Source organism: Arabidopsis thaliana, chromosome 3, assembly GCF_000001735.4.
Source record: "Arabidopsis thaliana chromosome 3, partial sequence".
NCBI lineage: Eukaryota > Viridiplantae > Streptophyta > Magnoliopsida > Brassicales > Brassicaceae > Arabidopsis > Arabidopsis thaliana.
In genome coordinates, this window is record NC_003074.8 from 23,391,599 (window position 1) to 23,419,583 (window position 27,985).

General features: G+C 41.6%; 9 protein-coding genes, 1 long non-coding RNA gene and 1 other non-coding gene across 28 annotated transcripts; 5 read left to right on the forward strand and 6 right to left on the reverse strand.

Moving 5' to 3' along the window:
• Positions 1-29: 29 nt before the first annotated feature.
• On the reverse strand, positions 30-6,856 carry AT3G63340 (kinase superfamily protein; the record flags this gene model as incomplete). 12 transcript variants are annotated; one of them, NM_001340206.1, is made up of 21 exons in its annotated part: positions 30-349; positions 568-648; positions 750-804; positions 896-978; positions 1,193-1,268; positions 1,369-1,512; positions 1,588-1,671; positions 1,766-1,840; positions 1,984-2,071; positions 2,166-2,223; positions 2,343-2,741; positions 3,063-3,246; positions 3,663-3,819; positions 3,970-4,111; positions 4,306-4,382; positions 4,517-4,881; positions 4,992-5,253; positions 5,353-5,494; positions 5,581-5,686; positions 5,770-6,034; positions 6,104-6,856. In NM_001340206.1, the coding sequence occupies 20 exons, from the start codon at positions 6,399-6,401 to the stop codon at positions 583-585; spliced, it is 3,126 nt and encodes a 1,041-aa protein (NP_001326270.1). The 12 variants fall into 12 exon arrangements, with proteins under 12 accessions (NP_001326270.1, NP_567145.2, NP_001326271.1 ...); NM_116199.5 differs by having other exon boundaries at positions 30-361; NM_001340209.1 differs by having other exon boundaries at positions 30-361; positions 781-804; positions 6,104-6,828.
• Positions 6,857-7,637: 781 nt separating this feature from the next.
• AT-HSFA7B (winged-helix DNA-binding transcription factor family protein) lies at positions 7,638-9,214 on the forward strand (the record flags this gene model as incomplete). The annotated part of the gene is made up of 2 exons (NM_116200.2): positions 7,638-8,130; positions 8,627-9,214. The coding sequence occupies exons 1-2, from the start codon at positions 7,870-7,872 to the stop codon at positions 9,212-9,214; spliced, it is 849 nt and encodes a 282-aa protein (NP_191894.1). The 5' UTR covers positions 7,638-7,869.
• Positions 9,215-9,567: 353 nt separating this feature from the next.
• AT3G63360 (defensin-like protein) lies at positions 9,568-10,081 on the reverse strand. The gene is made up of 2 exons (NM_116201.2): positions 9,936-10,081; positions 9,568-9,858 (listed from the first exon to the last, which is right to left on the reverse strand). Exons 1-2 carry the CDS (start codon positions 9,991-9,993, stop codon positions 9,659-9,661), a joined length of 258 nt encoding a protein of 85 aa, NP_191895.1. The 5' UTR covers positions 9,994-10,081; the 3' UTR covers positions 9,568-9,658.
• A 283-nt stretch (positions 10,082-10,364) lies between these two features.
• OTP86 (Tetratricopeptide repeat (TPR)-like superfamily protein) lies at positions 10,365-14,393 on the forward strand (the record flags this gene model as incomplete). Of its 2 annotated transcripts, NM_116202.2 has the most annotated exons (4): positions 10,478-13,079; positions 13,526-13,690; positions 13,925-14,044; positions 14,277-14,393. In NM_116202.2, exons 1-2 carry the CDS (start codon positions 10,482-10,484, stop codon positions 13,580-13,582), a joined length of 2,655 nt encoding a protein of 884 aa, NP_191896.2. In that variant the 5' UTR covers positions 10,478-10,481. The 2 variants fall into 2 exon arrangements, with proteins under 2 accessions (NP_001319827.1, NP_191896.2); NM_001340211.1 differs by lacking the exons at positions 13,526-13,690; positions 13,925-14,044; positions 14,277-14,393 and having other exon boundaries at positions 10,365-13,364.
• Positions 14,394-14,569: 176 nt separating this feature from the next.
• Positions 14,570-14,678, forward strand: MIR167b. Its single transcript, NR_141709.1, has one exon. It is a non-coding gene; the product is annotated as a microRNA ath-MIR167b precursor (primary transcript).
• A 207-nt stretch (positions 14,679-14,885) lies between these two features.
• AT3G63380 (ATPase E1-E2 type family protein / haloacid dehalogenase-like hydrolase family protein) lies at positions 14,886-18,762 on the reverse strand. Its single transcript, NM_116203.3, has one exon. It carries the CDS (start codon positions 18,613-18,615, stop codon positions 15,514-15,516), a length of 3,102 nt encoding a protein of 1,033 aa, NP_191897.1. The 5' UTR covers positions 18,616-18,762; the 3' UTR covers positions 14,886-15,513.
• A 692-nt stretch (positions 18,763-19,454) lies between these two features.
• AT3G63390 (uncharacterized protein) lies at positions 19,455-20,390 on the reverse strand. The gene has a single exon (NM_116204.3). It carries the CDS (start codon positions 20,343-20,345, stop codon positions 19,818-19,820), a length of 528 nt encoding a protein of 175 aa, NP_567146.1. The 5' UTR covers positions 20,346-20,390; the 3' UTR covers positions 19,455-19,817.
• Positions 20,391-20,425: 35 nt separating this feature from the next.
• On the forward strand, positions 20,426-24,061 carry AT3G63400 (Cyclophilin-like peptidyl-prolyl cis-trans isomerase family protein; the record flags this gene model as incomplete). 4 transcript variants are annotated; one of them, NM_001203240.1, is made up of 12 exons in its annotated part: positions 20,426-20,570; positions 20,830-20,928; positions 21,008-21,062; positions 21,172-21,260; positions 21,379-21,403; positions 21,673-21,711; positions 21,789-21,906; positions 22,036-22,196; positions 22,285-22,741; positions 22,843-23,184; positions 23,267-23,347; positions 23,570-24,061. In NM_001203240.1, exons 2-12 carry the CDS (start codon positions 20,851-20,853, stop codon positions 23,835-23,837), a joined length of 1,713 nt encoding a protein of 570 aa, NP_001190169.1. In that variant the 5' UTR covers positions 20,426-20,570; positions 20,830-20,850. The 4 variants fall into 4 exon arrangements, with proteins under 4 accessions (NP_001190169.1, NP_191899.1, NP_001326672.1 ...); NM_116205.5 differs by having other exon boundaries at positions 20,849-20,928; NM_001340212.1 differs by having other exon boundaries at positions 20,426-20,928; positions 23,570-23,837.
• On the reverse strand, positions 21,381-21,695 carry AT3G09955. Its single transcript, NR_141579.1, has one exon. It is a non-coding gene; the product is annotated as an other RNA (long non-coding RNA).
• APG1 (S-adenosyl-L-methionine-dependent methyltransferases superfamily protein) lies at positions 23,991-25,521 on the reverse strand. Its single transcript, NM_116206.3, has 3 exons — positions 24,854-25,521; positions 24,453-24,759; positions 23,991-24,376 (listed from the first exon to the last, which is right to left on the reverse strand). The coding sequence occupies exons 1-3, from the start codon at positions 25,402-25,404 to the stop codon at positions 24,218-24,220; spliced, it is 1,017 nt and encodes a 338-aa protein (NP_191900.1). The 5' UTR covers positions 25,405-25,521; the 3' UTR covers positions 23,991-24,217.
• Positions 25,522-25,650: 129 nt separating this feature from the next.
• Positions 25,651-27,426, forward strand: GG1 (Ggamma-subunit 1). Of its 3 annotated transcripts, NM_180410.1 has the most exons (5): positions 25,719-25,898; positions 26,410-26,462; positions 26,603-26,647; positions 26,723-26,820; positions 27,050-27,100. In NM_180410.1, exons 1-4 carry the CDS (start codon positions 25,785-25,787, stop codon positions 26,805-26,807), a joined length of 297 nt encoding a protein of 98 aa, NP_850741.1. In that variant the 5' UTR covers positions 25,719-25,784; the 3' UTR covers positions 26,808-26,820; positions 27,050-27,100. The 3 variants fall into 3 exon arrangements, with proteins under 3 accessions (NP_001325615.1, NP_567147.1, NP_850741.1); NM_001340213.1 differs by having other exon boundaries at positions 25,651-25,898; positions 26,723-27,383; NM_116207.3 differs by having other exon boundaries at positions 25,674-25,898; positions 26,723-27,426.
• The last annotated feature ends 559 nt before the right edge of the window (positions 27,427-27,985 follow it).

Genomic DNA, 27,985 nt, shown 5'->3' on the forward strand with positions numbered 1-27,985 from the left:
TGTTAATACTAACTACAACGATAAATAAAGATACCAAAATTTCAACATCTTTCACAACCGATATCATCTTCCGTTAAGAAGAAAAAACAACTCGTATTTTCTACCACGCTTATTTATTTACCAACCGAATTTTAGGACTTAATTTACAACAATTATGGACAACAAATTAGTTACAAAATGTGACTAATAAGAAAAAAAAAAAGAAGACATCTTGAGGTAACTTTATTTACAAGGAAAAGACAAGAGGCTATTTATAAAATCGTCCACAACCTTGGATTGGATGGCTACCTGCTTCCCTTTGATGTCTCTGCAAGTTCAGAATCTTCCCTTGCTCGTTTTAACCTTGTTCCTACATAATCCACTGTAGCTCATATTATTTTATATTCAAACATTACATACTAGAGTTTGACTTATTATAATTTCCGTTTGTGTGAACTCTGATATTATTTTATATTCAAACATTACATACTATTGTTTGTCAATATGTCATTTTCGATCTTCTAAGTAAACTCATAGTTAGTTAAAATGTAGAAAGGAGTTTAGTTACTAGATGATAAAATGACTTACTCTTCTTCTCTACTCTTAGGAGCTGGGAGGGGGCTGGAAATAAGGGTGCTGCAGAGCCTCATCTACGGTTACTCTGTCCTCCTGCACTCCCACAATATAATCTATACGTGTCAACACGCCAATTCCAATTTCTCACAACTATGCTATATAAGGTTTAAGGGAGAAAAGACAGAGGATCTCACAGGGTACCATTGTAATAGACCCCTCACCAACCTTAATGCCCAAACATTTGGAAACCTGCATTTTCCACCATATGCACATTGGCTTTGTAACAAATTCTTGTCAACATTTTAAAAACACCATCAAGTAAAGGAATCATCAGACCCACCCAATCTTCAGTGGGTCTCTGCTCTTTATCTGTTCTGCAAAAAATTCTTCAGAGCATTTCCATGACGCAAGTGAAATTCCACCCTACATACATCACAGGATATATTCGATTAAATATGCATGGATCGCTATGAGACCCCAAAAAAAAAAAAAAAACTGAATGTGCTTAACAAGAATATCTCATAAACATAATCTCATTTCAAATTGACTTTTTGATACTGGTCAAATAAAACATACGTTTTTAATAACCTACGTTTTTAATAACCATTGTAAGTTAAAAGAACGAACTGTCCTCTACCTGCTTTGAGCTGGCGCCACCATGTTTTAAAGAGCTACCTGGGATTAGGATGCACATCTCCATTAAGGATCGAAGCCTGTCACCGAAATTGAAATTTGAACAGATAAATAGTTGTCCAGAGAGTGTCGTGGTGGTCAATTTCAAAACGAAATGATTTACTCCTAAGTTAAACTTACTTGTATGCAAGCTCTTTAAAGTTTTCACTCCAACCTCTGATATGTTGATCCAAAAGGGCACGTGTAACAGAACTAATCTCAAAAACATTGGGTGATCCTAAAATCATCTCTAACATCACAACCCCAACACTCCACATGTCGTATCTGCAAGAAAAAAAGGTGGTTTCGTATTTATATTTGGCGAGGCAGTTGCATTAAAAAGAGCAGGATCTCTCATACTTCAATGTCAAACTGGTTGGCCCATGGTGCCAGCTGCTGTTCAGAATGGCTTCGGGTGGTGCATAATCATGAGTTTGTTCTGCTCTGAATTCAAGATAATCCAAATTCTTATGATGATCAGGACTCACAAACCGGATTAGGTAAATTTTCAAAAAAACATACAAAGAAAAGGAAATACCTTGACGGTCCTGTTGACCCATATAAGTGTTTTATTGTATACTCATCAAGTGCACTGCCAAAGTCGATGATGCGCCTAGACAGTGATTACAAGACCAGAAGGTACCAGGAAACAAGAAATTACATAAGTGGAGGACCAAAAGAATTGAGTGCTACAGAAGTGTAGAAATACATGGAGCAAAATGAATAAACTAGACAACTGAAATGTAATTTAAGTACATATTAGTTTTGAAGTTTTGATCCCCATTTGGTACACCCTTTAAGCATCTGCCTGACTTGATGTCTTCAAGGCATATCACCATATTCTCTTAGGAACATTGTAAATTAATTTCCGTGAGAATAATCATCTGTCACAGACTGTACACTATATGAACTATCATAAATATCAAAAAGTTTCTTACCGGGTTTTATATCTCTGTGAGTAATATTGCGATCATGGCATGCCTTTAAACCTAGCAACTGAAAAGAAGAATAAAGCATTAGGGAATATAGTAAGTACAAATAGAATTAGATTCCTACGATGCATCTGTCAAACAAAGGAAGGAAATCAGAAAATTCTCAGATTCCTAAGCACATACCAATTGCCATATTATTCTCCGCATTTCTTCTTTTCCTGATTCTGTCGTCTTCAGCCAGGTCCACCACTTTGACGGACGAAGTATCTGCCCGTGACTTGCCTCTTCAGCCTTTTCAGAGCTAATCTCTGCTTCTTCCACAGTGTACATCAGCTTTGATAAAGATACACCCTCGTGGTGAAACACAAGCCATATGTCATTATATCGAGATTCAAAATACTCTATGTATCTAGCTATATGTTTCAAACCCTCTTCAGAGAGACCCAATTCTGATGACGCTGCTTGAGAACTTGACGCTTGCGTTGCAGAAGAACTCTCACTTACATTATATGCATTTAGAAACAGTTCACCAAAATGCTTCTCCCTTAGACCACTTAAATAGACGGTTGGTCCTCTCTCGACCTGTTTAGGAAAAATAATGGTACAATGACGAAATTAAATTTTAGAAGGGCTTGCATCTACATGTCCTTATATAGGTCGAAAAGATGACATAACGAACAGAGAACAAACTCTTGTAATGAATATTCTATTTGTGCAAGAACCACTCAATTTGAAACAAATTTTATTATAAGCAATGAACACATGAGAACTATTGCCAGCCCCAAACCAAAGAAACATAGATACACTTCTTACCATCACTCTAAACATACAAAGCCAGAGAAAGTTGCAGACACATATCATTTTTCAAGGGAAATTTGAGAAAATCCCAAAAAGAACACATACCATTATCCGCTTCAAAATGAAGGAGTTATTAGGACCATCAGTATCATTATGAACACCATTTTTTGATGTATTCTCATCTTCATTGATCGAACTAGTAGCGTTATTTCCTTGATAGCAATCCCAGTGAAATGCCAACCATACTTCACCAAATGCACCACGCCCAAATTTTTTCTTCAGCACATAGCTAAACAATCACATGGTATTATTATACAATTTTATCAGCCAATTTAAAAGAATTTGTTTATCCTAATTTGAAACAACTGTTTCCATAATATGGAGATAATAATGATAAACAATCATTTCACAACAAGAGCCAAGTGCACTGAAACCATCTAACCAAAAGGTAACAAGAAGACATGAAACGCGCAAAACAATGTCATTTGACTATATAGCCAAGTGCACTGAAGAAAACCCCCCAGCATGAAAGAACAAAGCATTTGGCATAGGTTGCTAAGCACATGACTACCTAAGATCATGTAAAAGGATCGCAACCACCAACGATGATACAAAAGAGGGGGAAAAATTATCAATACCAAAGGAAAAGAAGAAGACACTTGATTCCGGAAATGAAATAACTGATCAAGAAAAAGAAATAGGCACCTTGAGTCAGGAAATGGAATCTCATCCGTCCCGTTCTTAGCACCAAACCCATGTAAGGGTACAGATTCAAGTAATCCAAGGAAAGTAGCAAAACTATCAGGATTGATGCACTGATCTTGATTCTCGTTGGTAGCCGTTCCAGAAGGTAAACACCAGCCTTTTTCATCGGAAAAAAATTCAGACGCACAAAAAAAGGGGGAAAATCAGAGATTTGATTATGACTAAACGCTAGTTCATTGGAACCAAAATCAACAACAATAAGGCTTCTGACATAAAAGAGGATTCCACTGTGAAATTTTTCATTTACCAGGGAATTGCTCGGCAGATGCAGGTAGAACCTGAGGTAAGTCACCCATGTAACCGTTCAAATTGTTCATTTGCCCTTGAGATGCCCCAATAAGGTTCTCTGACATATAAAAGCGGCAAAAACTTCCGTTTTTAACCTCTACCTAGCAAAAGAAGCATGGCCCAGATCATGTAAGTTGTAAGATTTTTCAGGTCAATGATGCAAAATTTTGTAACGGTTGATAAGAAAAATTAGAGCTGACCACCCCCTCATTCTTGCAATTCAAAAGCAATGGTGTAAGTCATAAGCTTAATCTGGGAATATGGGAATAGTGAGATTGTGTCAACTGGGGCATACCAATAACCTGTTAAACATGGTTCCAAGTGGCTGAGCCTGTTTCAATTGCAATGGACCCAAATTTATATCATTAGGCACTGCTGAAAAGAAAAAGAAAAAGAAAAAACTTGATTAGCACATGAAATTGTATGAACGATTGTCAATGAAGCTTCAAAACCCTACATTTCATCACAGGATGTTAGGGAATTTGATTGCAACCAGAGAAACTCACGTGGAAGCGTACAGTTGCTACAGGGTAGTGCTGAAGCAATCTTGTCTTTGTTGTCATTCATACTCTGCTCCTTCCGTTGGAGCTGAGTAACTAGATTCGATTTTAGAGGGACAACAACAGCAGCCATATTGTCCATGCTTCCCTTCTCAAAGGCAGTATTAACCAAGCAGTCTGCCAAAGAAATTGAGCAGTATGAAGGCACTCCTGCTCCAGAGCTAGTTTGATTGTTTACTTCCCACAAAAGATCACATACTTCTTGCACCTCCAACTTCTCAAAGATGCCATCAGATGACACTACCAGGAAGCTGTCATTAGCCACTAGAGGCTGCCAGTCCATCACCTCAGGTGCAGAGATGACACCATAACTGAAAGAGATATCAAAACTCACACTTTATCTCTCAAAATGTAAACGAGTTCAGCATTAATCATGTTCAGATGCACAGAGAGACACTAACATACAACAAGGAAGGCCTACCTTCTATAAGTAAGGTCACCAATTGCACGGGAGACAGTCAGCTGGCCATTCACTCGTGGCACACCGGCCCACTCAGTGACATAACCTCCTGCAGCTTCAACACGAATCTTTTCATCCTCTCTATTTGGGTGATGGTCCTTTGTCAATTCTTTGGCAATGAAACGCAGTAGTCCATTGCCATGTTCCAGTTTAAAGTCAGAGAACCTTGATGGTGAAGAGCCCCGATTGCGTCTTCGCTCTCTGTACAACTTCACCAAAGTAGCTGCAATAAACAAACACCATTGCAACAAACTGTTTATAAATAAATACAACACTGGCTTTTTGTTAGGCAGCTTGATTTTAGAAACAGATGTTGCTAAACCTCTAGCTTCTTCCAGAGTCTCAAATTTTTCAGAACAGAGAAGTGCTTTTGAGTCACCGATACTAGCAACCATTAGTTGACCATCTGCAATAAGTGCAATTGTAGCCGTTGAACCTGAATTCAGCTTTCTGTTTGATGCTTCCTGGAGAAAAACAAAGTGTAGCTGGTTATATCCTTATCATGATAGTAACAACGCTCGACGGAGTGTATAGAAGATATCCACTATACCTTAGTAAATGTGACATCAATGTCATGGATCGCTCTCAGCAATGCTTCCTTCATAATATCCAAGGGGAGAGAATCATCAAAATGAAGTGGCAATGAGTCTCGAAACCTGCAAGAAAATTGGGACACTGCAATGAAGCGAAAATGACGACTTGATAAACGAAAGAGAAATAAAATGAAAAGGCACTCAACTGCATTTGAAAATCCAGGTTGTATAGATGCATGATTTCATCCCGACTTACGCCGTGCAAAATGACACTGTGGTCTCCTTTAGTTGGGAATCGTCCAATCAACTTCCTCGTCATAGCAGAAAATGTAGCGTCCAAGAGAAAGTTGATATGCAAAGCAAAGTAATCCAATAAAAGTTTTGAAGCCATGTCACTGGCTTCTGCACCATTATGTCCGTCAAAGACTGCTGCAATTCCAACCAAAACATCCTTTGGTGTTCCAGTCTTGCCTGTGAGACGAGGCCATCAGTATTCCCTCCACAGCTAGCACATAGATACAAGATAGAAATTTTCCATACCGGGAAATGGAATGCGAAGATCAAGAGCACAGAGAAGACGATCCTCTTGGTAGTTCCTCCGACCTTGAATAGCTGCGGTATGGCAACGACCAGCTCCACTATGAGTAGGAGAACCCCAATTCTGGAGAATCCAACGAGGGCATTTGGGTGATTGAAACACAGCTGGAGCTCCGCCTTGTTTGTAAACCGCCAAACACGTAGAAGATTCCCCTCGACAGTTAATCACCAGGAAGAAGAAGACGAAAAATATAATAAGGAGCCCTAGATTTAGCAGACTTGATTTGATACTGGAGGTCATCTTCTTCCTTACATGGATTGTGTGAGATTTGAGGGATTTCTCTGCTAAATCTAGGGATTAAACAAAACAAATATCTAACCGACAACAGAATCCGAGAGTCCTAACCAAACCTACTGATATTCCAAATTCTTCTTTATTATCAATCCGAGAGCAAAATGTTTAAATCTCAAGTAAAGATCGCCAGAAAATGAAGCTAGAGTAGACAAAAATCAAGCTACCCTTTCACTCTTTTGCTCGTAAACATGCTTGAAAGGAACAATTGCTTCATGGGAACAAAAATATGTAATAATTGTGTGGCAGAATCTTGTCGGTAATAAAAGGTTGGTTACCTCTGGAAGGCTCTGAGCTCCTCCACCCGCCTGAAAACGAAGAAGAAGAGGAAGAAGAAAGAAGTCGAGAACCTTTGACTTCATCCAAAGGGTTTCTTTTGGGCCTTTTAATTTCGGGTTTAGTAAATATGATCGAAGGGGAAAAGGCCTCTTTAAAAGCCCAGCCCACTAGGACTACGTGGCAGTAAGTTTGTTACCAAATTGGATGACTAGTGTGATGAGGCTTGGAATGTTCTGTTGCGGTTTGTAGTACTTGTTCTTCTCCTAACAATAACATGATAATACAGCATAATCCAAAGAGTTTGCATCGAGAGGTGTAAAGCGGCCACATGGTCACCATGTTCGCAAGCACACTCCACGAGACAACCAAAATACGACGTGGCAATTTTTTACCTTTTGTGACGTGTTAACTTAACTTCTTTCCCACATCCGAAAGGAAACTTTGGAATCTACTCCTTCTTGGAAAAATCCAAATGTGCCAATCACTTGTGTGTATATCGTCTTTTCTATTTACCAAGACCTCAAAGCTACTACTATTTCTTTTCTTCTTTTTTTTACCTTTGTAGCTAGTTTTACTCGTCAGTCGTCACTTTACTACATTAAAGCTATCCGATTGATGCCACGTAGTCCCGACCGGTCCGGTGAGGTGGTCAACTTTTTGTATACCTGGTTTCAATATATATTACTTCGATATGTAAATCATGGGATCCACCACATACGATTTTACCTTAATCTCCTCAAAAGTATAAGTTCCGGAACTTTCTAAGAAGATATGCACCCTTCCTCCCTCTGGTAAATAGCTCTAGAAAGTTCGAACTCCACTTGGTGACTAAAAGAATTTTAAGGATCACCAGCTCCCCGCTATATATATATATGGATTTAAGTCACCTACGTGGCCATTGTCTTCGCCACATTTCCTGCCCCAACTGCCATAAACTAAGTAACTAACCACCAGCAAAAGCAGAGTACTCTGTTTTAAAGAAAAAATACACTTCCCGCTCTTTCTTCTTTTGGTTCTGTGCTGTTTTGGTCTTCTCCAATACAGGAACCCCAAATGCATCGTTTCCTTCCTTGGATTATAATTTACGAAAAATCCAATCATAGATCATTAGACTTCTAGCATTAGCATTGCTAACAAGATGGACCCGTCGTCAAGCTCCAGAGCACGGTCAATGCCACCGCCGGTGCCTATGGAGGGATTGCAGGAAGCAGGGCCTTCTCCTTTTCTAACAAAGACGTTCGAGATGGTTGGTGATCCAAACACAAACCACATTGTGTCTTGGAACAGGGGAGGCATCAGTTTTGTCGTGTGGGATCCACATTCCTTCTCGGCCACTATTCTGCCTCTATACTTCAAGCACAACAACTTCTCCAGCTTTGTCAGACAACTTAACACTTATGTGAGTATCTCTGTTTCTCCACTAAACGACCTTACTGTATTTTTTGTTTTTTTTTTCACTATAGTGTTCCCTTAATCTTATGTCTTGGAGGAACTCAACAATGCCTTCGGCCTTTAATTACTGCAAAAGGTTAAACAATGTGTCTATTTGTGAATTACTTGTTCACTGGATAGTTTAGTACTAAGTAATTATGCTCAATAATAATAATGGCTGGTGAAACAAGCTAGCTAGTAGTGAAAGAGAAGAAGTTTCTTCGCAAGTTCTGGAAACCTTTATTTATAACAAAATAAAAAAGTTCTGGAAACTTTTATCCATATCAACCTGCAATAAAATATTCAATTATTCCATCCAACAAAATATAAAATTGAAGATAATGTTGCTTTCCTTTTACAGCGCAGTAGAGTGGCAGGTTCTTCGTCTGTTATATATAACATGTTTACGTCGCAAACCAAAAAAAAACTTATATTATGATATTCGATTACTTATTTATCTGCAGGGATTCAGAAAGATCGAGGCAGAGAGATGGGAGTTTATGAATGAAGGTTTCTTGATGGGTCAGAGGGACCTTCTCAAAAGCATCAAGCGACGAACCTCCTCTTCTTCCCCTCCTTCGCTTAACTACTCTCAGTCTCAGCCCGAGGCTCATGACCCAGGCGTCGAGCTTCCGCAGCTCCGAGAAGAGAGGCATGTCCTAATGATGGAGATCTCGACGCTCAGACAGGAGGAGCAAAGAGCGAGAGGCTACGTCCAAGCCATGGAGCAGAGGATTAATGGAGCAGAGAAGAAACAGAGGCATATGATGTCCTTCTTGAGGCGTGCGGTGGAGAATCCTTCCCTTCTGCAGCAGATTTTCGAGCAGAAGAGAGACCGAGAGGAGGCCGCGATGATTGATCAGGCTGGCTTGATCAAAATGGAAGAGGTGGAGCACCTGTCGGAGCTGGAGGCTCTGGCGCTTGAGATGCAAGGATATGGACGGCAACGGACTGATGGTGTGGAGAGGGAGCTTGACGACGGGTTTTGGGAAGAGTTACTCATGAACAATGAAAACTCCGACGAAGAAGAGGCGAATGTGAAGCAAGATTAGGTTTTATGGGTTCATGTCCGAAAAAGAAAAGTACAAGTATCGATCAATCAAAGCTAATGAAGACTGAGAACCAACAAAATGAACTATGTGTATAATATATAGGGTTACATTACACCGTCTTCTGTTCCATTTTTTAGAATTTTTGGTTCCTTTTATTTGATTTTTAATAGCTTTTATGTATAATTTCTGTTTATTTAGTACTGTAGTGTATGCTATGGCTTTTAGAATAAAATTTCAATAATAGTGTGTAAAAATGACAAAACATTTTATCGTTTCTTTTTAAAAATACTTTGCTTTTAGCTTGAAAATCTTATAAAATGGGATATATAAAAGTATTAATTATCAGAAACAAAAGACGTAATATTATTTTGCGTGTTTTTAAGAAACTTATTCTTAGGTGTAAAACGGGCTTAAATACTGCTTGAACAAGAATATGTGATGAAATCAGGAGCAGCCGGGCTTGCGATTGCGACAGAGGCAGCGGTGGGGGTCAGAGACGCAAACGCCGCTAATGGCTCCTTCGTACTTGCACAAGTTGTCGCAAAGGCCTTCTCCCGCACCTTTTAACCAGCACGGGAAGTTTGGTAGAAGCTTGCACTCCCACTCACACTTTTGCGCTTGCGCGTCTCCTTGCTTCATCAATCCTATATGTATACACAGCAATTAAATATATGATGTTATTCCAGATCGGGTTGCAGTTTGATTGAGAGTATGCATGTACCTGTGGAAACCAATAAGAATACGAGGATTATGGCTGAGAAGCTGATCGTCTTCCCCATTTTTTTGTTTCTTATGTTTCGTTGACTTTTAGGTTTAGTGCTACACCAAAGAAGAACATGTCAATCAAAAACGAACGCATGATTATATATAGATGACGTGCGGAGACACACCCGCGGCTCCTTCAGCTCTATTCTCCGTTAATTAATTTCTCCTTGAAACCCGATTACTTGTGAATAAAGTAATCTTCTCTGATTTATATTTGCCAACCTTATGATCCTGATGTTTTTGGGTTTAAGCGTTTAGAATAACTTTTTTGATTCGTTCGTCCACACGTCCTTATCGTATGATCTGTTAATTTGATATGCATATTTACAGAAACGGGCCCTAGTGCTTGTTGTTGAATATGGGCCTGGTCTGGCCCATATTACTATCTCAGAAGTCAGATCAGAAGCTTGACCCGAAAAAGAAAAAAACGAGAGAGATAATTCGGAAACACGAACACCAATGGTTTACCGATGATGATGATGATTGGACAATGGCTACATAAATGGAATACGCGGTAACTAACATGAGACTACTGAGTAACATGATGTACTCTGCTTCGGCGATTTCGTTTCCAAGGGTTCGTCTGCATTGTAGTATTCCGACAGAGCCATCCTGCCGGAGAAACCCATTCCGACAGAGCAATCAGCCCGTCCAAGTCCCTTCTCCGAAGCTCGCTTGTTTCGACGGAGTCCTAACTGAAGCTTTTCAACGGCTGGACGTCAGCGAAAACAACTCTCCAGTCGAAGCCTTTGCCTACGTTCTCGAGCTTTGTGGTAAACGTAGAGCTGTCTCACAAGGTCGGCAGCTGCATTCGCGCATTTTCAAGACTTTCCCCTCTTTCGAATTAGATTTTTTGGCCGGCAAGCTTGTTTTTATGTACGGTAAGTGCGGGTCTCTGGATGACGCAGAGAAAGTGTTTGACGAAATGCCTGACAGAACTGCCTTTGCGTGGAATACCATGATTGGAGCTTATGTTTCGAATGGTGAACCTGCTTCCGCTCTTGCTCTCTACTGGAATATGCGTGTGGAGGGCGTTCCTCTCGGTCTTTCCTCTTTTCCCGCCTTGCTTAAAGCCTGCGCCAAACTTAGAGATATCCGAAGTGGCTCTGAGCTTCATTCTCTCCTCGTTAAACTTGGCTACCATTCAACTGGTTTTATCGTCAATGCGTTGGTTTCCATGTATGCTAAGAACGATGACCTTAGCGCTGCAAGGCGTCTGTTTGACGGATTCCAAGAGAAAGGAGATGCTGTTCTCTGGAATTCTATTTTGTCTTCATATTCCACGTCTGGGAAATCTCTCGAGACTTTAGAATTATTCAGAGAAATGCACATGACTGGCCCTGCCCCCAACAGCTACACCATTGTTTCTGCTCTCACAGCCTGTGACGGTTTTTCATATGCAAAGCTAGGGAAAGAGATCCACGCTTCTGTCCTCAAATCATCAACTCACTCTTCTGAATTATATGTGTGCAACGCCTTGATTGCAATGTATACCAGGTGTGGTAAAATGCCTCAGGCAGAAAGGATCCTTCGTCAGATGAATAACGCTGATGTTGTCACATGGAATTCTCTGATTAAGGGATATGTACAGAATCTCATGTACAAGGAGGCTTTAGAGTTCTTTTCTGATATGATCGCTGCTGGCCACAAATCCGACGAGGTTTCAATGACCAGCATCATTGCAGCGTCAGGAAGATTAAGCAATCTCTTGGCAGGAATGGAATTGCACGCTTACGTGATTAAACATGGCTGGGATTCTAATTTGCAGGTTGGGAATACGTTGATTGATATGTATTCAAAGTGCAACCTCACATGTTACATGGGCCGTGCGTTTCTTAGGATGCATGACAAAGATCTTATTTCATGGACTACGGTCATTGCCGGTTATGCCCAGAATGATTGTCATGTAGAGGCCTTAGAACTCTTCCGGGATGTTGCTAAGAAAAGGATGGAGATTGATGAAATGATCCTGGGAAGCATCCTTCGAGCTTCTAGTGTACTGAAATCCATGCTCATTGTCAAAGAAATCCATTGTCACATTTTGAGAAAAGGTTTACTTGATACTGTGATACAGAATGAGTTGGTAGATGTCTACGGAAAATGCAGGAACATGGGCTATGCTACTCGAGTATTTGAATCAATTAAAGGTAAAGATGTTGTCTCTTGGACAAGCATGATTTCGTCTAGTGCTCTTAATGGTAATGAAAGCGAGGCTGTTGAACTCTTTCGACGCATGGTTGAAACTGGTTTGTCAGCTGATTCTGTAGCATTGTTGTGTATACTGTCAGCTGCAGCAAGTTTATCTGCACTCAATAAAGGGAGAGAAATTCATTGCTACTTACTCCGAAAGGGGTTTTGCCTAGAGGGGTCCATTGCAGTTGCAGTTGTTGACATGTATGCATGCTGTGGAGATTTACAGAGTGCAAAGGCTGTATTTGACCGGATAGAAAGGAAAGGTTTGCTGCAATACACAAGTATGATCAATGCATATGGAATGCATGGCTGCGGAAAAGCAGCTGTTGAGTTGTTCGATAAAATGAGGCACGAAAACGTCTCGCCCGATCACATTTCATTTCTGGCACTTCTTTATGCGTGCAGCCATGCAGGTCTGCTTGACGAGGGTAGAGGGTTTCTCAAGATCATGGAACATGAGTATGAATTGGAACCATGGCCTGAACATTACGTGTGTCTGGTTGACATGCTGGGTCGTGCAAATTGTGTAGTGGAAGCCTTTGAATTCGTTAAAATGATGAAAACAGAACCGACTGCAGAAGTCTGGTGTGCACTCCTTGCGGCATGCCGATCTCACTCAGAGAAAGAAATTGGAGAGATTGCTGCTCAGAGGCTCCTTGAGCTAGAACCTAAGAATCCGGGAAATCTTGTGCTTGTATCTAATGTCTTTGCTGAACAAGGAAGATGGAACGATGTAGAAAAAGTGAGGGCAAAAATGAAAGCAAGTGGAATGGAGAAACACCCTGGATGTAGTTGGATTGAGATGGACGGCAAGGTTCATAAATTTACAGCCAGAGACAAGTCTCACCCAGAGAGCAAAGAGATATATGAGAAATTGTCCGAGGTTACTAGGAAGTTGGAGAGGGAAGTAGGTTATGTAGCCGATACAAAGTTCGTTCTGCATAATGTAGATGAAGGGGAGAAGGTTCAGATGCTGCATGGACATAGTGAGAGGATAGCGATTGCTTATGGTCTGCTCAGAACACCTGACCGAGCCTGTCTACGGATCACAAAAAATTTACGTGTCTGTAGAGATTGCCATACTTTTTGTAAGCTGGTCTCTAAATTATTCAGACGAGACATTGTGATGAGGGATGCCAATAGATTTCATCATTTTGAAAGTGGACTGTGTTCTTGCGGAGATTCTTGGTGACCGAACCTTGACAAAGCATATGTTTATCAATCCAGACCAAGATTATTATGTTATTAGCTACACATAGCTTTCACAGGTTTGCATATGGCTATTTGCATGTGTCCCACCAAGAGAAACAAATGAAGTCGTCATGGGAATGATGCCTTTTTTTTGCACCATAGAAGGGAAAGAGAGAGCTAGCAAGGGAATTCAACGCAAGAGAGAAGATGGAGACCTGATTAAGAGGAAAAAAGTTAAGGCCTATCAGCAATTAAAAGCAGGAAGCAGAGACCTAGACACCAAGGTAGGGATAGAGTCGTCTAACTAGGCTGTTCAGCAGAGACCTTGTAAGCCTTTTGAGAGTAAATGTTTTCAAGACACTCATTTCTCTTTTCTCTTTGTGGTTACATCTGCTTTTAAACGCACACCTACCAAACCGGTGGATGAATCTTTCATAGATACACCTCTATCCCTTTGCATTCAAACACAAACCACAAAGTACCGCTGCTATTTTCTTTTTACGTCTTTGTATTTGCATCGTCTAAGAGAATGATGGGTTGTTTTGTGGGATTTTAATGCAGGAGGAAACATATGAGGGGTGATTAAGGCAAAAACCTTAAGATGTGGTCATTTAGATACATGGAGTCAAACTAAGAATGGACCTTGGCGAAAGCTTCTTCACGGTCAAGATTTAAAATCAGGTACGACACTGTGTACGTGAGAGAGAGAGAGAGAGAGAGAAAGAGATTATAGAAAGAAAGAGATGTATCACAATAAAGGAGTATATTTAGGGTCACAGGTGGTGGAGATATAGGTATGCAGGGCCAAGGCTCTAATCTCTTCATAGCCCTATTGATTTTGTCCCTCTCTCTCTCTCTTTCTTCCTCTCTTAGCTGTATGCATTATGATGCGTCTTTTAATTCACTGTTTCAGGCTTCTTTAATTCGTGGTGTCTCTCTCCTTTTTACCCAACCATCTCTTAAAATTTTTAACATCTGTTCCTCAAATCCTCTCTCATCTCTTTCTATAAGTATCTATAGCGCCTCTTAAACCACAAAGCATCACCTCTGTCTTCTCTCATCTCCTTTCTGTATTCTCTTTCATTGCCTTCACGTCTGTTGCAATTTCTCCACTTCTTGAGCTTCCGTTTTTTACAATTATTGATCCGTCAAATATGTGAGATTTGCACAACTTGTTGCTCAGGTATTTTGAAGACAAGTCCACAAGGGAACAAGTGAAGCTGCCAGCATGATCTATCTTTGGTTAAGAGATGAATGTGGAAACATATTGCTTAAACCCAAGCTAGGTCATGCTCTGACAGCCTCACTCCTTCCTGGTTTAGGACCATTCATTGATGAAGCATTCCACATGCCGATTGAAAGAAAAATAAGAGTCCCGAACGCACACAGTTGACTACACGAAACCGGTGTAAGGCTCTCTGTTTTCTCCCTGCTTTGACACACTCTCCACTTTATTTTTCTCATGTTTTTGCGCTCTAGATCTATCATAGGTGCATCATGTTTTAGTGTTTCAAAGAACTTAGACTGTGCAAAGCCAAACGTTTTAATAAAAAGGAAAACAGTTTAATACCAAAATGGTGTCTCTCACTCAATTACAAGACAAAGTATACCTTTCACAAGTTTGACCAAAACGAACTACTATAACCCTTATTTCAAGACAGTGTACTTCTAGCATACATACTTAGTTTAAAATGTACAGACGACGTAGCTTTAAAATGTACAGACAGTGTAATTTACCCTTGACACTGCTGTAAGTAAATAAACCAAAATTACACTTTACTATTCACCAATGGCTACCCCAAAGCTCAAATTCACAATTCTTTTTCCTTTATTTTCCTAAGCCATCAACATAACATTTTGAACCAATTTAGTAGTGTCGTGTTATGTTTCCATAGACGTGAACTGAAAAGCCAACTTGTTGCAGCAGTTTGAAAGAACTTTGAAGCCAGTGAACATAACCTCGTGTTCCACGACTCTTTTGATCAGAAGCAGAAGCATCTCTTGGTGGGGAACCATCAAGGTTTCAGATTTGACCCTTTTGATCGTTCAAGGGAGCTGGAAGTTATCTTATCAGACGAGTCCCACTCTGTGCTCCTGATCATCAATTATCCAGCCATCCGTAGAGAACTGCATCTGCTATGGTAGGCTTCTCAAGGTTTCTTGAGAGATGGGCTTCTTGAACCCTTAAATAAGGATCTTGGATTCTTAAAGTAACTGAGGAATGGTGTCTCAGAAACAGGTATGAATTTTGTGAAAAAGCCGATCGGCCATGAAAGGGATGCAAGTGCTATGCAAGTTCCCCATTGCCACCCGTTAAGCCTTACTGTATCCGCAAACTTCTTTAGGAATTCCACCATAATGACTTGAAGCACAATAGTTATCGCTATTATTCCAATGAACAACCTGTTTCTGTGAAGGCCTTTGAACACATTTTTCTTCTCCATCTCCCTCGCATTGAATTCGTTAAAAACTTGACAGAGCACGAAAGTGTTGAATATGAGCGTGTCCTTCACTTCCTTGCGAACACTGAATATTGACATACCCTTGAATTGTAAGATCAAGAGTACGGCTATTTGATATAATGACTGAACCAGGAGATTCCTCCACATGACATTTGTTATCAGGGCCTCTGTTCGGCCAACTGGCTTTCTCTTCAGGAGCTCGTTAGTGGGTCGCTCCGTGGCGAGAGCCAGAGCTCCCAATGTGTCCATGATGAGGTTTACCCACAGCAGTTGAACTGCTGTCAAAGGGACCTCACCGGCTGAAATTGCTGCGATAAAATTGATCACAAGAGCTGCAACGTTCACTGTTAGCTGAAACTGAATGAATTTCTGGATATTGTTGTAGACACACCTTCCCCATTTTAAGACTGTGGCAACGGATGCGAAGTTATCATCTAGAATTACAATGTCTGAGCTTTCTTTTGCCACTTCAGTGCCCTGAATTCCCATAGAGAGTCCAATATCTGCTTCTTTTAGTGCAGGTGCATCGTTGGTGCCATCCCCTGTGACGGCTACCACATGGCCTTTAAGTCTCAGACACTTGACCATTAGAAGCTTGTCGGAGGGAGAGGACCTTGCCATGACCCGGATCTTATCAACTTTCTGCATTCTCTCTTCGTCCGTATAATTTCTGAATTGAACACCTTCTACAACAGCATCTTCTTCATCTTTGTCATTGTGGTCGAGGATTCCGCATTCAAAAGCGATAGCTTTTGCAGTGAAAACATTATCTCCCGTTATCATCTTAATGGTGACTCCTGCAAGTTTGCAAGTTTCCACAGCTTTTGAGACACCAGGTCGACAAGGATCTTTCAGACCCACTATTCCCATCAAGGTCAAGCCATCTTCCTCTAATACCGAGTCATTTGACGCTATTTTATGAGCGAATGCTATGCATCTGAGGCTACTGGCCGCCATACCTTGGATTATTGCCTGAATTCTGCTCTTTGCGGTGGAGTCCATTAAGTCAACAGACCCAGTGCTTGTGTAGTAGTGAGAACACATAGCTAGGACCATTTCAGCGGCTCCTTTCCAGTGTACATGGACTGTATTGTCAGATTTTCTTCGGACCAAAACTCCGCTTCTTTTCTTTGCTGAACTGAAAGTTTCAACGCGGAGAACTTCATGTTTCTGCTTTACTGACTCCATATCCATACCCAGATTTAGCACAGTCCAAGACAAGAGGGCCTTCTCTGTTGGACTGCCTGAGAACTCAGGCGTTGATCCTGAGTCTGACACACAGACACTTCCCGTTGTGTTCAGACCGGTGCCTTGGTAAAGCAGATCAAGAACGTCTGGTGAGATCATTTTGGTAGAGTCTTCATGGATTGACTCTTGGCCAAGCCAAAACTTGGTAACCTTCATCTCGTTCAGTGTTAAAGTACCTGTTTTGTCTGTGCATATCACTGTCGCTGAGCCCATCGTCTCGCATGCCGAGAGCTTTCTGACCATAGCTTGATCAGACATCATTCTCTTCATGGAGTAAGCCAGCGTCAGAGTCACAGCCAATGGCAAGCCTTCTGGGATAGCTACTACGACAATGGTTACTGCAGCTGCCACGATTCGCACAACGGAATTGACCACAGTGTCCACAGGTGTTTTGCTCCCGTTGTATTCTCTTTTGCCCTCTTTCTCTGTGTTCCCAGTGAAGTAACGGACTAATAGAACTACCAGAACAAGTGCTGCCACCGTAAGACCAATTTTTCCGATGGTGGAGGTCAGCGTGTCAAGACGGACTTGCAAAGGTGTTCTCTCGCTGGAATCTTGATTTATGGAGCTCATCGTCTGTCCCCAGGTTGTACTCATACCCACAGAGACAACGAGCATTTGAGCAAACCCATCGACTATCTTTGTCCCTGAGAACAAGAAGGGATTATCCTTGTGGTCCACTTCAAGATGGTCACTCTCTCCTGTCATACTAGACTCGTCCACCTGAAGTGAATGCCCTTCCAAGAACAGACCATCAGCGGGAATCTGATCTCCGATCTTCAAGAAGACAACATCACCAACAACAACGTCAAAGATGGAGATATGTTGCCGCCTGCTGTCCCGAAGGACTTCCACTTTGATGTTATTGCTTATCTTGGACAGCTTGTCGAACTGTCTCTCCTGCCTAAAGTTGCTGAGAGCAGAGACAACTATGACCAAGAAGACTGCTACAAAGATGCTTCCGCCTTCATACCAACCTTCTTTGATGCCATGTTCTTTGATACCGAAGCCAAGGGAGAAAATAGCGCAGACCAACAAGATCAAGATGGTTAGGTCTTTGAAAGCTTCATACACAAAGAAGAGAAGTCCTTTAGGCGGTGGCTTATGGTAGGTGTTAGAGCCAAAGAGGTCACGGCGTCTACTGACTTCTTGCTCATTCCCGTGGATCCCTTTGGTGGGGTTAGTCCTAAGGGAAGCGGCGACACCCTCCACGCCGCCCAGCGCTTGGATGCCCGGTAAGTCCTTACCCTTCATGATCTCCACAAGTTGTTCTTGATCAATGGCAGGAACGTAAGAGAGAGGCATAGAGTTGATCTTTGCTCCCTCACCGGACTCGAGGGCTGTGTAGGAGAGAGAGAGAGAGGCATCTGAGGTTTTGGGATCAATCCTTGCGGGAACTATCTCCTTAACAAGAGAGAGCATAGCCCTCATAGAGTAGATGGCAGCGTAGGCAAAACGCCAACGCCTCTGGGCCTTGTTGAGGCTGGAGGTGGTAAGGTTGAGCAAAAGTGCACTGTAATCATATTCCTTGAGGTCCCTCATGCTTTATTTGTGTGAAAGAAAGAGAGTTTTTAGAAGGAAAAGAGTCTCGCTCTCTCTCAACTAAATGTGGTGTTACTTGTAAGACACTTAAGACTCGCAAAGAATGATTTCTCTCTCTCTAATACCCTAAGCTTCGTGGTACTATTTAAATCCGTATTGGCCGCCTTTTGATTGCTATTTATCTGCTTTAAAATATTAAATATCTCGTGTAAAGTAACTTGTCCTAGTTTAATATTTTCAGGCGGTGGAACCACTCAGAAACGTTGTAAACACGAAGTCATGTCGATCAAAGGACATGGGCCGCACATCCTTTTGTACTTGTGTTTTGACTTATCTGTTGTCTCGTGTTTCGGTTTGGAACCACTGTGCCCTAAAAGAGAGAGTTAATCTGAGATTTTGGTAGTAATTTCTAAAGCAGCCGTATGATGTAATGGTGTGGACAAGCCGTCATTGTAGAATGAGGAGGAATAGCGTGCGTGTACCAACTTGCTTAGTCCGCACGGACAAATGAAAAGAAATGGCGAATATAGTAAAGCGAAAGAAGAAAAAAAGGATTTAGATTGAATCTTCCACACCAACTTGGTTTGGTATAATATCTATCAAGTGAAATTTATACTACTCAAACTCAAAATCCGTCTACTTTTCCACAAATCTATGTTTAGAAATAATAAAATGGAGCAGCGTGTACGACGAAGGCATTATGAGTTTGATCACCGAAACTTCATAGCACTTTCCATTTTCGCTGTCATCTCTTTCTTTGTTCATGTGACGACAGCAAGACATAAAAGCAGTTGACTTTATTTTTATAAACAAACAAAATAAGTTGACCTCCACTAAAACTAGACGTGAGGTGAGACCAGATTTGGCATAAAATTCCGATACAAGCGATGAAGTGAATGTCGAGAAACTCCTCAAATCATATACATACATACACAGAGATGCTCAGTGACATACATTAGATCACGAGTTACTGTATGTGGATAAGAAAGAAACAAGAGTGTTTGCACCAAAAGCAGTAGCAAGCTTAACAAAATCCCAACCAACAAATACAATGGCTTGCTCGAGAATAAATAGACTAACCATCATCTTATGAAACTAAACAATGGTTCAGGAATAAGTAGAAGGGAAGATTACAACTAATTAAGCTCACTCATAACGGTAACTAGTAATAACAAAGCTCTCAGCATGCAACAAATTAAGAGCTATGGTTTAAGAAGAAGATCCCTGGCTGTGCAGCAGCAGTTGTTGGTGTGCAGACGCAGTGAACCACCAAGCCCCATGAGATCCCTCCACCTGCTTTCCTCCGGCATTGAAGCTAGCCACACCAATCCCTCAACCTCCTTGTCCTTGGCGATTCGCGCATCTAAAAAGGCACCAGAGCACTTGTCTTTGGCGAAAGCAGCGCACTTGCCCTTGGCGGCAGCCACACAGCCCTCGAATTCCCGCTCTTCGCACTTCTCTCGTTCCCTCATGTCACCACCAGATCCCCGCCACCACGGCGGCTTACAGTTGTTGGAGGCGGAGACGGCGCACCCAATTTTAGCACCTTCCTCGCACTGGTCCTTGATTAGGGTTTCGCAACGCTTGAAAGCGGCTGACCATGAATCCAGTGATCGGAAAGCTAGAACATAAGAACCACCGGAGGGTACAGGTCCCCGGAGCAGCGGAATCGGACGGTCGAACACAACGGTAGTCGCAGCCGCCGAGAAATCATCGTCATCTTCCATCATTTCAATTTCTCTTCAAAGGCCCATCGGGCTTTTGATTGAGGCCATCCACCTATATTTATTTAATTAATTAAGTTTGGGGGATCCAAAACATAATTAGTATAACGATACTACTACTAACCGACTGGACTAGATTATTCTACTTGATATATCCTCTCGAGAACTATTGCTGCCGCTACTCGTTTCATATCTCCGTCTCCGGCTCGATCCGCCAAGTAGAGTAAGCAGGTATCTCCGAGCATCTTGACATCGCTTCTTTCCTGCTTCTGTTTCCTTTGACCTTATTACAGAGGGAGGACTCATCATTCTTCTTTCTCTTCTACTTTTTTTCATGTTTATTTTGGGGTTTAGGGTTTTAGAAGTTTGATCGATCTGTTATTATAACTTTGGTTTCAATCGATCTGGGTGTCCATTTGCTTTTCGATGTTTAGGATTTTCTGTGCTTATTTGAATCACCTTGTATCTTGTATTTCTCCTTGTAATTTAGCACATCATCTGCACTGCAGCAATGACTAAAAAGAAGAATCCTAATGTTTTCTTGGATGTATCAATTGGTGGGGATCCCGTTCAACGGATTGTCATTGAGGTATTACCTCAACCTTTGCATTTTTTGCTTTGCTTTCCGCATTCAGCTTCTTAAGTTTTTTTTCATCTGTCAATGGCAGCTTTTTGCTGATGTTGTCCCCAAGACAGCGGAAAACTTCCGTGCCCTCTGCACAGGTACCTTGGGCTTCCTCATAACACTTTCTGCCATTTAATCTCTCCAGAATGCTTTGATAAGATTATGGGCTTTACATTTTATTGTTATGATGTTTTTTCCTTTGTGCAGGTGAGGCGGGCGTTGGAAAGTCCACTGGGAAGCCTCTACATTTCAAAGGATCATCTTTCCATCGGGTTATCAAAGGATTCATGGCTCAGGTATGTATGCATTATTCTTTTGCAACCCTGTAATGTCCTTCACTGACATATAATTTGTTTTTGTATGCATTTGATGGTTCGCAAACTCTTTATTCATTAGCGCTTCTCTTTCTTGCAGGGTGGTGATTTTTCCAATGGGAATGGTATTCTTCAAACCTGTTATCCTTTATACATTAAATCTCCAAACCGTATATATTTCTTTATATCACAATATGTGTGATGTAGATACCTCATGATCTAGTTTTTAGTTTAATTAACACACAAGGAGCTTAGTATATATGTTTATAGAATGAAATTGGTTACTAGGGAAAAGCGTATTGGGGTCCCTTTTTCATCTCTGAGACAACTTCTGGATGAAGTCTTTCTTGCTGTAATGCCTTAATTAGAGATAATCTCTCTGGTTGATTTGCAGGCACTGGTGGGGAGAGCATCTATGGTGGGAAGTTTTCAGGTATAATTTTGGTTTCTCTGTTTACGGCTTTCTGGTATTGATTTTTTTTTTCTCAATATCCCGTTATCCTTTTACAGATGAGAACTTTAGATTGGACCATGATGGAGCTGGAGTCCTTTCAATGGCAAATTGTGGCCCAAATACCAACGGGTCCCAATTTTTTATACTTTTTAAACGCCAACCACATCTTGATGGGTAATCTCTGTTCCTAGATTTTGTTGTTTTGAGAAATTCAAAGTTCATTGTAAAGGACTCTCAAAACGTTTAATGCATTTGGAAGGAAGCATGTTAAGGGTCCTGATTTTCCTTATCCTCATATTGTAGGAAGCATGTTGTATTTGGCAAAGTCGTTGAAGGGATGGCAGTAATCAAGAAAATGGAACTTGTGGGGACGAGTGATGGGAAACCTACTAGCCCAGTCAAAATAATAGACTGTGGTGAAACGTCTCAGATAAGAGCACATGATGCTGCTGAAAGAGAAAAAGGTAATGAAGTTAATCTTTGAATGTGGAGTTTCTATAATAATGATGGAGTTTCTAGAATAATGATGCAGATATATTTAATGTTTATTAGGGAAATCGAAAAAATCAAACAAGAACTTTTCTCCTGGTGACGTATCTGACCGTGAAGCTAAGGAGACACGCAAAAAAGAATCTAACGAGAAAAGGATAAAACGAAAAAGAAGATACTCTTCGTCAGATTCATATAGCTCAAGTTCCGACTCAGATTCAGATTCGGAATCAGAAGCATATTCATCTTCCTCCTATGAGTCTAGTTCTTCCAGTGATGGGAAGCATAGGAAGAGGAAGTCAACAACAAGACACAAAGGCCGACGCGGGGAAAGAAAGAGTAAAGGACGAAGCGGGAAAAAGAAAGCTCGGCCAGATAGAAAACCAAGCACGAATAGTTCAAGTGACACGGAGAGTAGCAGCAGTTCTGATGATGAGAAAGTGGGCCACAAAGCCATAAAGTCAGTGAAAGTTGATAACGCTGATCAACACGCCAACTTGGATGACTCAGTGAAATCAAGGTTTATCTCCCTGGCTTTATGTATTTCAGCTTTGCTTCTGCAATTTGGTGGTCTGATTTTGTGGTCACTGACAAACTTTGCCATTTTCTATTGCTATACAGGAGCAGGAGCCCAATTCGTAGGAGAAACCAAAACAGCAGGAGCAAAAGTCCTAGTAGGAGCCCTGTGAGAGTTCTTGGAAATGGAAACAGAAGTCCTAGTAGGAGCCCTGTGAGAGATCTTGGAAATGGAAGCAGAAGTCCTCGTGAGAAGCCAACAGAGGAAACTGTGGGGAAATCTTTCAGAAGCCCATCTCCAAGTGGTGTGCCCAAGCGCATCCGAAAGGGGCGTGGGTTCACCGAACGCTATTCCTTTGCTCGGAAGTACCATACTCCTTCTCCTGAGCGTTCTCCTCCTAGACATTGGCCTGACAGAAGAAACTTTCAGGATAGGAACAGGGATAGGTAACTTAATCTATACATACATACAACAAAGGACGATAGCTCTGCGGATAGTACTAAAGCCTCATTTTGTTTAATTATGTAGGTATCCGAGCAACAGAAGTTACTCTGAGCGCTCACCGAGGGGACGCTTTAGAAGCCCACCCAGAAGAAGGAGCCCTCCAAGGTTCGCTTTCTTATCTCTGTACAGATTCTGGCTTTGGCTTGGGACGATATAGCTTGTAAACCAGCACCTAGAGCCACTTGCATTAGATTTATATCCTAGAACGACCCTTTTTGTGATATTATTTTGGTTAAGCAAAACATTCTAATTGAATGCTGAAAGTTGAAAAGAGCAACTTTATAGCAATGTTGGATGTCCTCTGAAATTGAGTGTTGTCTTGCATAGGTACAACCGGAGGAGAAGGAGCACTTCTCGGAGTCCAGATGGGTACCGTAGACGATTGAGAGACGGAAGCAGGAGCCAGAGTCCGAGGCATCGTAGCCGTAGCCAGAGCCCTAGAAAGAGGCAGCCAATTAGCCAAGACCTGAAATCCCGTCTCGGGCCACAGAGATCCCCCATCAGAGGAGGACGCACCTCTCCTGCAGAATCACTCAGCCCTTCTCACTCACCTTCTCCACCAGGAAAGAGAGGTCTGGTTAGCTATGCGGATTGATGGTCACTCTCATCCATTGGTTTCTCTGCTGACTTGCGAGTTTTTGTTTTAATTTCCGTGTTTTAGTGCAAGCAATAATAGGTAATGATATTTTTTATGTTGGTCGGATATATAATACTCTACCTTAGTTGCATTATTACAGATCGTGGAACATTGATCAAATTGAGACTGATATATGTTGGCAGAATTGAGTTTGGGAATCGAAGTTTGTAGAAAATTTATCGAACAAGTAGCATAGATATCTCAACATGAAAATCTAGTAATACATGTAAAGAAAGAAGGTTAATGATATTCCGCATGTTCATAGATAGGACTCGAATCTTTCTTTACCACAAGAGGGGTTTACAATGATACAATGATCATGTCCTAGAAGAGAAGGATCAGATGGGTTGGTCTTTGGGAACGATCTGATCCTTGATCCACATGTAGATAGGGATTAACACAAACCAGGCAGCTGCTAGAGTTCCCAGGAGGAAGCGTCCCAAGAAGGAGAAGGGGTTGTTGACAGGCTTCTCTACGTCCTCTTCCTTTGGACCAAGCTGCAGCATTTGAGTGATAAGTTTAGTGTATCAAAGAGAGAAGAAAGTAAAAAAGGTGAAGTGGGAGGTAAAAGACCTGGAGAGGAGAGTCACCGGAGGCAGGTTTAACACCAGTGACAGAACATCCCATGATAAGGCCGTGCCTGCGAACACCACGGTACCACTTGGGGCCAATCCTCTTGAGCTGAACGTCCTTGAAACCGGCATTCTTGAACCACTCAATGTACTCTTCCTCCTTGGGGAAGAGCATCCAGACATCAGAAAAGAAGCGAGAGAGCCAGAAGGTTGGGTAGACAGGGCCGATGAGACACGCTTTGCCACCGATCTTGAGAACCCTGTACGCTTCCCTTATTCCCCTCTGCGGGTCCGGCCAGTACTCAATGCTGTGTGATGATGAGACACACAATCAAACCCACCGGAAAGAAGACGATTATAAGAAGAAGAAGAAGAAGAAGAAGAAGAAGAAGAAAAGGATACCTTCCAGCAGAAACGTATCTGTCAGCATAATCGGTTGGAAAAGGAAGATCCTCAGCATCTCCCTCGACGATCTTGCATTCTTTCAACGGCTCCTTTTGCTTTGCTTTGGCCAGCTGATGTGGCGACTGGTCCAGAATGGTCACATTCTTGGCCTTCACTGTCTTGACTATGCCCAGAGTAGTGAAACCAGTTCCGCCGCCGACATCGACCACTCGCATGTCCGGATGGCTGAGATCCGCTGGCTCAAGAGCGTCGTCTCTCATATCCTCGGTCCAATGCCCAGGATTGATGACATGGTCGTATACGATGGATAAGAACCTGTAGAACCAGTAAGCCTCCTTCTTGTGCTGAATGAACCTAGGTTGCGCCGATGGCCGGGAAGACGACACGCTGCTGCTGCTGCATCTAGTAGCCACCGAGAGTCTAGGTGTGGAGGTTCGGGTAACTGAGAGTAAGGTCGGCCGAGGAATCGATCTGGCATGCAAATTGGAACCAGGGGAACCTAAACCTTTGGGGAAGGTAATGGCCCCGTTGAGCATCAAAGAGGCCATCGATGACAGATCCACCAAGTTGAGAAGAGGGAAGAAGAAGCTTATCTATCACCAATTCTCCGCCAATCAAAAACACAAACGAGAATGAGAGTGTGACTAAACCCTCTAACTCTAACAGAGTCAGTACTGACTCCAACCACATGTTTATGTACGGTCACGTTGTTTGTTGCGACAACACATATCCCTTTGTTGAGCCCATGGGCTCATTTGCAAGAATTGGCCCAAATAATAGTATTGGGCGTTTTGGCATTTTTCTGCAAATGGAAGGGAAAAGTCGATTTGAGTCAGAGAGAGAGAGACTTCGACGACAATTCAAACTTGTACGGACTAAGACCAGACTCTCTCTGACGTTGTCAGATCTGCGACCTGCTAGCGAGAGGATGCGAGAGGAAACTGTGGTTTACGAGCAGGAGGAGTCTGTTTCTCACGGCGGGGGCAAGCACAGGATCCTTGCAGAGCTTGCCCGCGTTGAACAGGAAGTCGCTTTCTTGGAGGTAGCTAAACTAACTCGTATCTCTTTCAAATTCCGACGTAGGTCTCTCGTGGATAGCTCAATTATCCTTTTTAGATCAATTGTTACAACAATTAGGTAAAGGTCGCTAAGATTGTTTCCTGTGAAAGCAAAAACCAGTATGGCAGATCTGTTCCAATCAGAAGAGCATGGTAGTTCTCTTGACAATAAGTGGCACCATTTCAGTCAGTCTTGTTTATGACTCTATGAATTGTATTCCCAAAATCTAAATCTGCTGGGTTCTCTTTGGATCCACTATTGGAATGGTTCTCTGTTGATCTTATTCTTAGGGATGTGCAAGAATACTTTTGATCATAGTCCAATTAGTATCATTCTCTCTTGGTTATCATCTATCGAGGCATGTTAAAAGTTAACCTTCTCCCAAGTTTCTCTGTTGCACAGATAATGTGTTTGCCTATTGTTCCTACTAGTGAGCTCTAACACTTACTAAAAATAGCTTTACTCTCTCTTTCTGTTTCATGTACTATATCCAGAAAGAGTTGAAGGAGGTCGAGAACACAGATATTGTATCAACCGTGTGTGAGGAGTAAGTATGGGATACTCAACCTATGTTTTTTTTTAACGCTTGCAAGCAACTGTGTGCTAGCTCCTGTAGGTATATTATCTGGATTTGACTGAAACTTGTACGTTGATTGGTGATCAAATTGATATTCCCTTGGTTCGCAGGCTGCTATCTGTCATCGAGAAAGGACCCGATCCTCTGTTGCCACTGTGAGTGCTTTTTAAACCTTGAAACTCTAGTGTTGGTTTGGACTGAATAACTGATGGATGTTGTGGTGCTGGCAGAACCAATGGACCTTTGAACTTAGGATGGGACCGGTGGTTTGAAGGACCAAATGGAGGAGAAGGCTGCAGATGCTTAATACTTTGATTCGCTAGACAGAGTAATGTGTTACATATACTAGTTTCTTGCTAGGATATCATTTTACATGGGATCCAAAATGGGGCTGTAGCAGAGAAAAAGCGTACAGATTAATGAGCATTGGAATTGCATAGAACGGCTTAGTTGCACCTACGTAAACAGTATTATATGTATATGTAATGTATGGGATCCGGATCTGACATACGAGTAATGGAGTTTCAGGCTTACAGCTTCTCATCTTCTTATTCTAGATCTTGTTGAAAGAAGCTGAAATGTGCATAGTGATATTTGGGGGCTAATAGAGTAATAGCTAATGAGGAAGTGGGTACAATCTTGAAGACCGTTAAGTGTGTCTCTCTTTTTTCTTTTTAGATAACTTTTGGCCACATCCACCCTCCATGATACACACACGCTAGTTTCGAGGATCAGAATACATACATACCTATGTTTATTATATAGATAGAACGATAATGGAACACAGAGCACATGCCTCATCTGTTGTCTTTTTATTATTACTTATTACTCTTCTCCTCCACTTCTGTATTATTACAGTCTGTTAAAGTAGAACCCCCTTTTGTTTTTTTCTTTCTATGTCTCAAAAATTAAAACAAGTTATGAGGTTTAAAAAAAAAATTGAGAAATGTAGAGGGTATTAGTAGAAGTGATTTACGGTAAGTTTATTCGACAGCTAAAAAGATAGTTTATGCATTCCAAAATATTCCTCAAATTTGTGATGAGTAAACAAATACTGGTAAGGTGGGTTTTCTGACAACCTTTGGATATACAGTAGTATGTCATCTGTTTTCATTGCCTCATTGGTCAAGATCAAAGTTGATGACCTCATTAGAGCTCCTTCTTCTCCCATAAATAAAAAAAAATTGATCAAAGTTTGTAGTATGAATTTGTTATATAAACAGAAGAGAAATTAACACAGAGATGTGAGTTGGTCCAAAAGAAAAATGATTGAGCAGCCGGAAGAAGCACGTTACAACATCTGCAGCATATCTGGTCAGAGAGAGTACAGAAATATTGGGGATTCAAACAATTCACCTCGTGATGAAACCTGAACATTGAAACATGCATTATAGCCTCACTCACATGCTCACATAATGCCAAACCCTTTTTCTCTGTTCCCGCCTTGCTTTTTTTTTTCGTGGCAATAGAATACAATACATTGGTTGGGTGAT